Source organism: Saccostrea cucullata, unplaced genomic scaffold (assembly GCF_032062105.1).
Source record: "Saccostrea cucullata isolate Sc308-1 unplaced genomic scaffold, CSIRO_AGI_Scuc_v1 ctg18312, whole genome shotgun sequence".
NCBI classification, from domain to species: domain Eukaryota; kingdom Metazoa; phylum Mollusca; class Bivalvia; order Ostreida; family Ostreidae; genus Saccostrea; species Saccostrea cuccullata.
In genome coordinates, this window is record NW_026934214.1 from 580 (window position 1) to 10,870 (window position 10,291).

General features: G+C 34.2%; 1 protein-coding gene across 1 annotated transcript; it reads left to right on the forward strand.

Annotated features, from left to right (window-relative positions):
• Window positions 1-1,168: 1,168 nt before the first annotated feature.
• LOC134240204 (islet cell autoantigen 1-like) lies at window positions 1,169-9,705 on the forward strand. Its single transcript, XM_062722306.1, has 8 exons — window positions 1,169-1,380; window positions 5,025-5,223; window positions 5,738-5,962; window positions 6,918-7,012; window positions 7,330-7,410; window positions 7,683-7,829; window positions 8,603-8,694; window positions 9,650-9,705. Exons 1-8 carry the CDS (start codon window positions 1,169-1,171, stop codon window positions 9,703-9,705), a joined length of 1,107 nt encoding a protein of 368 aa, XP_062578290.1.
• Window positions 9,706-10,291: the final 586 nt, after the last annotated feature.

The window sequence follows — 10,291 nt, forward strand, 5'->3', positions numbered from 1 at the left end:
GTAGGAGTAATTTAAATGCTAGAAAGGAAATAAAAAAAGTGAATTCAATTTTGGTAGATTTAAATGAGAGCAGACTATATAGCAGTTTACGGATTTAGTTGTCAGGATCGCTGTTGGTGATCGCAGGTCGTCAGAGTTGTACCTGACGAGTCATAGAGTCAGCAGAATATCAGATCCAAGGGCTGGCTGGACAATTCAGCATCAGATAGAAACAGCAAATAGAGATAGGTGACGGAATTAAATAGACATATATACCAATAGGTAAGATAAACTAGATTCATCAAATTGCTTTGAATAAATTGTTTTTTTTGTCTATTTACTCGTATTTTCCTTATTTATTAGTATAAGACTATTCCTCATGTAATAATTTAATCTAATTAAAGTCAATATTGTTTTGAAAAACAAAATGAATCTTTTAAGAAAAAAAAATCATCTGTTCAAATGGTTATGCAGATTTAAAATTTCAAATAAGCTTCAACAAGTTAAATGTATGTAAAATACATAACATACATTTGTATGCAAAAATCACGACCATGTTATTTTAAACAAGGAGCATTTCTAAAACAGTACTTTAAACAAACATACCAACATTTACAAATCATGTTTAATCACCAAAGAAATATTGGAAAAAGTTGATTTAATGATGATCTCCACCCCGATAACACAAATACCCTAAAACACAAAGAATGTAATAGCCTTCTTGTTAGAGCTCTCAGGGGATGAATATTGACTTGGAGCAGGAAATATGACAACTCTTTCCTGACACCCAGACAATTAAATAATCAATGTTTGGTAAACTGGCACTGCTAATTTCCAGTCACAAAGTACAAACATATCCAATAAGTTCTTACAGTGGGGGGTTTATTTTGTTCAAATATTCTGTAAACACTGAAATATATATTGTATACAAATAAAAAAAGATAAATGATTAATTTAAATTGAAAACTTCTGAACTTATAGCTAAACTAAATCCAATATGCCTTATCTTTTTAATCTCCATTTATCACCTTACATGTACTAGGATCTGAGGATATTATTGACATTGTATTCCATAGACTAAGATTTGTAGAGCATAATTCTAAAGTGAGCACAGTTGTGCATTTAAAATCTGTTAACACTGCATGCATAACTAAATTCAGTGCTCATTCTTTTCATGTACAGTGACAGAATGGAAGATACTGAGGAAACTCTGGCTGAACTGGTGGACTCTAACTTCCTGAAGTGTTCCAGCTGTTGCCATGACTACCAGAACCCTTGCCTGTTGCCGTGCCTACACAGTCTATGTGAGGACTGCATTCAGAAGCTTCCTCGTCAGATCAGCGCTCCGACAGAAAACACAGAGTCCTCAGAAAACAGTGTCCTCCAGAAGTTCTCCTGTCCGTATTTGCCCAAAAGGGAGGGGGGGGTTTCCCCCCAAATCAGATGTACTATAAAATTTAAAGTCAAATTGGAATACAGAGAACAAAACTTCATGTCTAGGCTAGCTGTTTTGTTTACGAATACATGTGTATGTGTGCACCTGGCTAGGCTGATTGATAACTCAGCGGGCATTGTTACTCCTACAAGTTAGAGCCTCGGTTAACGTCCCTACCCTCCTTAGTTACGCGGCGCCAAGTCGAACGTATCTCGCCGTGAACCTCTAGCATGCTGGAGTACGGGCATTGTGTGTGCTTGCGATCTTGAAATACTCTAGATACGTAGCTTTAGATAAGATCTCCCCATTGCTGCAGAAGTGACCTACTGTATGGATTAATATAACTTCTGCCTTTTACTTTGTGTCCGGAATGATAGTAAATGAAAAGCGTAATATAGAAGCGTGGAATATGTTTTGAATATATTTGATCGTATAAACAAAAGGATTGGAAACAAGTTCTTTCAACTTACGAGTTCCTCTCCTTAAACATAACCATATGTCATGCATTAAAATACATGTAGTACATAGAAATTTAAATGCAAAAGAGATACAAGTGAAATATTTGTTCAGTAATATAACAATTTAAAATCTTCAGGATTCGTCAATAAATTTATGCACAGCAGCAAAAATATATGTGTTTGTTTCTAGAGGCAAATTTACATCACCACATAATAACAAATTTGTGTCAATATTGACCAATTCATCAAGTAAAAACAGGTGATTAAAAAGATTATTCCTAGCATTTGGATAATTTCTACAGGCAAAAAAGAAATGATAAACATCTTCATACTTTCCACATGAACATAATGGGCTATTAATAATATTTCTTTTATGTAAATCATAGTTAAGTATACAGTTGTGTCTAAGTTTAGTATGGATTATATTGGTATAACGTTTGCCAAATGAGAAATAAATTGGGGGATTTTTTACTTCTGTAGTTAGGTTTTTTCGAAATGCATTGAGTGAGATAGCTTCCCTTGTTTCTGTCTTTAGTAAATTCCACTGTTTCATAGCATCAGGAATAAAAGACCTTTTATATAATTCTAATCTGCATCTTGGGGCAGCGTATTGTTCCTTATTACGGGTATTATATTTTGAAATGTTTTCACGCTTGTTTGGAACAATGTCATTTAAGTATTCAGGTACACTACCATTATGAATTTTGTACACCGTGGTCATTTTTGCATTATAGCGCCTAACTTTTAATGTTTCCCAGCCAGTTTCAAAGTAAAGTATTTCTCTTGACACAAAAATTAGAAGTCCTGTAACAATTCTAGCTGCAGATAATTGAATCTTTCAAGCTTTTCGGCGTCATTATTAGAACAGCCATCCCAAACAACTGAAGTGTATTCGAGCGAGGGTCTGATAAATGTGACATACAATTTTGAAAGGTGTGTCCTGCCGATTTTATACTTAATTTTTTTTCAAAAGCCCAAGTTTCTTATAAGCATTGTTTACAATGCTATCAATGTATTCAGTCCAGCTAAGGTTTTGTGATAACAACAGACCTAAGTGACGATGAACAGGGACACACTCCAGTCTGTCACCTTTAAAAAATAATTTAGACATAACAGATATGTTTTTCTTCTTGAAAAAAATTACTTTCGTTTTGGAAGGGTTGAATTTTAGAAGCCACTGATTTGACCAAAGTTCCAGAATATGTAAATCATGATTTAAGTTATATTCAATATCGAGTATGTTATATGAAGAATGTTGAAGCGAATTGTCATCAGCAAAAAGTCTACACAATGATAACATATTTACAGCAACATCATTTACATAATTATATCAGAAATAATAGGGGTCCTAAAACAGAACCTTGGGGTACACCTGCAAAAATATCTAGTTTTGATGATAACAGATCTTTGTGACCTTTTACACAAGTAACTAGAAAACCAACTGAAGAAGATCTCCTGATATACTGTAAGTTTGTAATTTAGAAAGAAGTCCTTTATGCCAAACTCTGTCAAAAGCTTTTGAAAGATCGCAGAAGACCATACAACAAGATTTACCTTCATCAATGTTTTGAACAATACTATGATACGTTTCTAGTAATTGATAAACAGTTGAATGACCTGGTAAAAAACCCGCCTGATATCGATAAAATAAGTTATTGTAATGGAAATAATTGTACATATGTTTAAAAATAATTCTCTCCATAATTTTACTAACACAAGATAGTAACGACACAGGTCTATAATTAGAAACTAAGGAGGGATCATCTTTCTTAAACAAAGGAATAACATGAGCAGTTTTCAAAAAAAAAAAAAACGGAAACTTTTTTTCTGATAGAGACCTGTTAAACAGCAGTGTAAGTGGTTTATAAACAGTATAAATAGTGGATTTTAACATTTTGTGACTAATACAGTCAGGACCTATGGCTTTGTTCACATGAACATGATGAAGAATTGATATAATATCGATTACTTCTTTTTCCTCAATGACAATATTACTGAATGTGTCACTACACAAACTATACATGTTTGGAAGCGCAATATAAAGCTTGCTAATTTCTTCTGTTTATGGAAAGTTGTGTAGTCATACAGTATAGTAAAAGTCAATTTGCGTGATAAGATGACTGTTTGACGATGCAAGATAAAGAGTGGAAACAGATTATTGCAAATTGTTGGCACATTGAGGACGCGGATGGATGTTGAGGTATCCAATTTCCCTCTAACACAAATCTGTGAAATACTAGTGCATACACTTTTTGGGAAAAAAGACCAAATACATACAAATTCAAATATATATATCTAATTTTATATATTTATATTTAATTTGAATTTATACAAATTCTTTTTCTTTCAAATTTGTCTTGAATGTTATTTTCATCTTAAAACATCTTTTTATCTTAGATACTGAAAGTACAATTTCCATACCTTCATCTAAGATAAGGACGAAATCTGTGAGGAAAACGGTTAATCTATCAAGATTTCGCATATCATTCAAGTTATTTTCATATTACTGTAGATCACTAAATTTTCGCGACACCATATTTTCGCGAGATAGTCATTACATGTAACTATTTATTTGCATGACAAAAAATTTCACGAACTGTGGTTATTGATCTATAAAATTGTAAAGAGTAGTACTTATATATATGCGAGAAAGAAATTTTCGCGATCACGCTGTCTCGCTTAGTTACTCGAAAATAAAGTTCTCGTGAATAAAAAGTGATTTACAGTAGAACAAACCATACCGCTTTGACTCTGTAGGATCATGAAATCCTCTAGCTTATGCATTTGCTTCTCACATACCTTAATCAAGAAGCATTAATATAAGTATAATTTGAAAAGTGGGCAAGGTTACATACATCGAATTCGGGTTCAAATCCCACCGAAGGACTTGGAGACCGGTCCTTTGGATGAGACCGTATGAACCAAGGTCCCGTGTCGCAGCAGGTGCTGGCTCGAAAAAGATCCCTCTCTGCTCAATGGGTGCCGAGTACAGGTAAAAAAAATTCCAGCTCTCCACCGGCAAGTGGTGGCATCTCCATATGAGTAAAAAAATTCTCGAGAGTGACGTTAAAAAATATACAATCAATCAATCATACATCGAATTAATTTAATAATCAACTCCCATCAGTACTTTCAGTACTTTGATTTGACAGGTTATCACTACGAGTGCCTCTAGTACGTCTGTACCAGGAAGTGGAGACTTTCCGATACCGTGCCATATCTGACACTCTGATGACTATAAATAGGATGGAGGCAGCCCGGACGGAGTACAGGGGGGCCCTACTGTGGATGAAGAATGTCTCTGAGGAACTCGATCCTGACACCTACAAACAACTGGAAAAGTTCCGAAAAGTAGGTCAAAGCATTCAGCACACAAATATATTACATTTAAAGATACGGGAGTCAAGAAGTTATTGATTGGACATTGGAAGTCAACTCTGGATATCTCAAACTGCTGCTGGATATCTGGAAATTTTGTCCAAGTCCGCTCAAATTTGAGATACTGATATTTCACTGTATACATATTCATGCTAGTCTCTGAACTGGGGAAAAAATTATAAACCATCATTTTTGTGCTTGTAAAAGTACATGTAACATTAACAATCAAGAAAATTGAATACTGTAGATTCCTAATTATACACATAATTATACGAATTAATTAGCATGTATTTTCATGAGAAGCACCAAAAGCGAAATAAAATTACTCGCTTTTATTTTTTTGGTGCTGAAAAATATGTAAAATCTCTTGATCAATCATCCATTCGCGAATTATTATTCTTGCGATTTGACGTTGAAGAGCCAATTCGTGAGAATAAGTACTCGCGAAAAATAAGGAATCTAGAATAACCTTTTCCTTTTCAATCAGGTGCAGGCCCAGGTTAGAAAGACGAAGGCCAAGTTTGACAAGCTGAAGTTGGATGTGATGCAGAAGGTGGACCTGTTAGCCGCATCTCGCTGTAACATGTTCTCTCACGTCCTCGCTAATTACCAATCTACGCTGCTCCACTTCTGGGAGAAAACTTCACGCACCATGACAGCTGTGGCAGAAAGCTTTAAAGGATACCAATATTATGAATTCAACATCATCAAAGTAAGACAGATCAGAAAGAAAGTTTGAAATAAATGCTTAATTTTAAAAAGCAGTTTTGATAGTTGAAACTTTTACACAGGGAAAAAATGCTTGTGAATTTTCTTCTCAGTAATTCTCAATAATAGCAATGCAATTATTATACATATTTATTTGGAAACATCCTGAGATACTGTAGATCACTAAATTTTCGCGACACCTTATTTTCACGAGATTGGCATTGACACTTTGTAAGGGAAACATAATTTTCACGAATAGTTGTTATTCCTCTATATAATCGTAAGGAATACTTTTATACGCGAGAATTAAATTTTTGCGAACCCATTATCTCGCGTAATTACGCGTAAATAAAAAGTGATTTACAGTAGTGTAATTCAGGTTAATTCAATTCATTACCCCCCATTGCTAGGATTGGCCACTATAGGGGATCAAAGGTTTACTTGTACGTGGTAAATGCAAGTACACCAGTATATAAAAACATTTTTAAAAAATCTTTTCAAGAATGGCCAAATTACAACTAACCCTACTGAGATGGAAGCATCCTTAGGTTGTGTATATTCAGGTTTGTTTAAATCATTATCCAGGTGGGTATGGTCACGGGGGGGGGGGGGGGTCACAGTTAGCTATTAAAGTTAACAGGTATTACTATATAGAGGGAACAAATTTGTTGTTGAAGAACAGAATGGTCATATTGACTTGGGTTAGGGTTGTGGCCCATGGGCCTTTTGTTTTAAGTATGGACACTGGGGTTATAGTTTGGACAAAATCTAAGACTAAAAATGTGCACAAGAAAAACTTTTCCAAAAAGGGTTATGCTGATGGTACATGTATCAATACATGTATCAATATTATTGTATTCCAAATGTTTGTGGATTCATCTCTGATTAAATCTTAGCTCCATTAGGGCTTGATTTTACATGTATCCCCACAAAATTAAAGTGTTGGTTTTCTGTTTTAGGAACTGGCTGAACCCAGTAAAAAGTTATCGGAGGAAACGTCAAAATCGGAACCAGCAGAGCGAGACACCACTGACGAGGAGTTTGATCCCAGCAAGTAAGTGTCCGGGAAATAGTGCATGTATGTGTACGTAGCTGTCATCAAGATAGCAATTGGTTAGCAGAAAAAGGGATTGGGTAAAAAATTTGTAGCAAATCAATTATCAGGTATTTATTGTTTCCAAAAATTTTTAAAATCCAGTTTCAAAATAATGATATATTGCATGCCAGTAGAAAATTAGTAATTGTTAATACATAGTAGTGTAAATTGCATGACGGTGAAATGCTTTTGCTTAGGAAATTCCTGTCTGTGCTTACCCATGATTTGTTATATTGTTGTTGTAATGTTTATGTTGTCTGTATTTTGTTGTTAAGCTGTAAAAAGTGCACAAGTAGAAAGTCAAATGAAGAGTCACAGTCACTTGTCTTAGGGTACACAGAGGAGGACGACCAGAGGTAATAACAGGCAGGGTGGGTCACAGGAAATCTTATCTGGCTTATAGACTATTGTATGGCTTAATTCTGTATCTTTTTTATATTTATATACATGTAATATGTACATGTATATTTATAGGAAGATTAATACACCAATACACTTCTCTTTAATGGAAATACATACAGAGATCAACTTCAGTTTAATTTGAATAAATGGACTATCTGGGTGACTCTTTTGTCTAGAATATTAGCTTAAAGTATGTAAACGGTAAAGCAATCTTTATTTTTTCAAGCGAGGGGATTTGTCCGGAGTGTGGACATTTCTTTCAAGGAGAGGGAGACAACTATCCTAGCACTGATCTAGGACAGAATGCTAACACTGAGAGTAGTCTCCCTTCACAGATACAGGAAATGTGTTCAGAATCAAGTGAAGATAATAGGTATCATGTGTGTGAAACTAAAAGCACCTGTAATCAAGACTCTTACATCTAGATTCTATAAACTAGAGTTCTATATCGTCCTCACTCAGAAGATTAACACATTCTTTACTCATAACTAATGGTAGAGATATTCATGTGCACTAATAACTAACAAATTTTAGTGATCATTTTTCCAGGTTTTAATTTCTGTAAGAGTGTTAATTTTAAGTAAGAATAGAAGAAATTGTCAGTATTTTGTTTTAAAATGATAAAATAAGGTGGACCTTTTCTCTTTCCTTCTACTCAAAACCACCACTTTAAGGCTAACATTTTATTGGCTGCCTGTGGTTTTGTATAGAGAATTAGTCTTAATTTTGTTGAGAATTAGATTTAGTGCATAGGTCAGAAGTACAGACTGTGTAATTTGGTCAGAAGAAATACTTAGTAAAAGAAAAATTGAAAATGGCCTGAAATTTGTGATTTTTAATTTTCAACTTTACAAACCAAACCAAGGGTTTCCAAACCAAATGTGATTAGAACCCCTTCTTTTGCTTTGATGAAAATTAATAAGCCCCATGTACATGTATGTATACTTAGATGATATTCTTTGTTTACTGTATTTGCATTTGTTATATACCTCACTGATGTGTTTACTGCAAAATATATGTGTTGCATTATACTGGCATAATAAGCTTCAGAATATTTCTTCTTTGTTGTTGTTTCTTTATTCTCACTCTACACCCCCCCAAAAAAATTTATTATTCAAGTTAAAGACATTTCTTTTCTTCTTACAGGTTGATAGCATTTGATGAGGAAGAGGGAGAAACAGAAAATGCAGAAATTAGAAATGACAGCCTACAGAATCTATATGACATGAGTACAGAAAGTAAGTCAAACAAAGAGTAAGTCAAACAGAAAGTAAGTCAAACAAAGAGTAAGTCAAACAAAAAGTAAGTCAAGCAGAGAGTAAGTCAAACAGGAAGTAAATAAAACAGAGAGTAAGTCAAACGGAGAGTAAGTCAAACAGAGAGGTTGAAATCAGAAATGATAGTCAAACAGAAAGTAAGTCAAAGAGAAAGTGCCAATTTCTGTTTTTTAAAATTTTTTTATATATCAAATATAAAATCTCCATCTCTCATGGTTCAAAGTTATGGCGAAAATTCGAAAAAGCTATTTTTAGCAAAAGGGTCACAGTCAATATCACAAGGTCATTGACCTTGGTATCATTTGAAAGAACTTAATAATTAGTGATGTATGTATACCAATTACGAAGTATCTATATCTCACGGTTCAAAAGTTATGGCGAAGGTTAAAGTTGACAACAGACAGACAAACAGATAAACAGACAAACAAACAGGACAAAAACAATATATGCCTCGGATCTATCGATCAGGGCGCATAAAAATAATCATCTTTAGAACCCATACTACAAGGGTACAGAGAGTAAGTCAAACAGAAAGTAAATTGTAAATAAACTGGAAGTCGAAGAAGATAAATGAGGGGCACCCTGGACGCCAGAGACTTTCATTCTACGAATAAGTAAGTCAAAACAGAAAGCAAGTCAAATAGAAAGTAAGTCAAATAGAAGTGAGTCAAACAGAAAGAAAGTAAGTCAAATTGAAAGTAAGTCAAATATTTAGAAAGTTAGTCAAAAAAAGTATATCAAACAAAAAGAAATTGTTTATATAAACAGGAAGTTCTGTTTTAATAAGATCTTCTTGTCTTCACTTAACAATTATTCAATGATTCCTCAAAAACTTGCTTTATTTACAATATTCATCAGTTAAATTTAGATTACCTAGGAGAGGTTTTGTAAATGTTTTTATTTAACTTTTTCACAGATCAGAACAATTCCACTGACCTTGGGAACAATGTTAAGGATGCCGCTAATTTATAGAGATAGAGGAGAGACTCTGGAGAATTACAAGGGAAGATTTTGATTTCTCTGGAGCCTTTACATCGAGTGAAAAACCGGCTGGGTCAAAGTCAGAGAAAGGTAGGAGCATTCTGGTCACTTACTTATATAGGAAATGGTAGAATTCTTACTTATAGTTCATACAAATTTACAGTTAATGTGGACATTTCAGATATTTTCTGGAGGAAAATTTTCACTATGATCAAAGCATTGCATAGATGAGGGGTTGCCTAATTTTTATTATTAGGGAGATTTAAAAAAAAAATGAAGGGGGGGGAATAGAAAACCAAATTCAAACAGAACAAAATATATTGCGGTTAGGGGAATGTAAATGACCATATGGCATGAAAAGACTATGAACATGTCAATATTTGGTAGATAACAGTTGAAGGTGAAACACATAAATTCAATAGATTCTCTTTTTAGCTCACCTGAGCCGAAGGCTCAAGTGAGCTTTTCTGATCACATTTTGTCCGTCGTCCGTCTAGCTGTCCGTCCGTCCGTCCGTCTGTCTGTCCGTCTGTAAACTTTTCACATTTTCAACTTCTTCTCAAGAACCATTGGGCCA

Bases quoted from the DNA above. Each gene is read 5' to 3' on its own strand.
- LOC134240204 (XM_062722306.1), top strand. From the start codon at position 1,169: ATGGAAGATACTGAGGAAACTCTGGCTGAACTGGTGGACTCTAACTTC. The intron at 7,830-8,602 runs GTATCATGTGTG...TTCTTCTTACAG, and splicing joins GAATCAAGTGAAGATAATAG to GTTGATAGCATTTGATGAGG. The intron at 8,695-9,649 runs GTAAGTCAAACA...ACTTTTTCACAG, and splicing joins ATATGACATGAGTACAGAAA to ATCAGAACAATTCCACTGAC.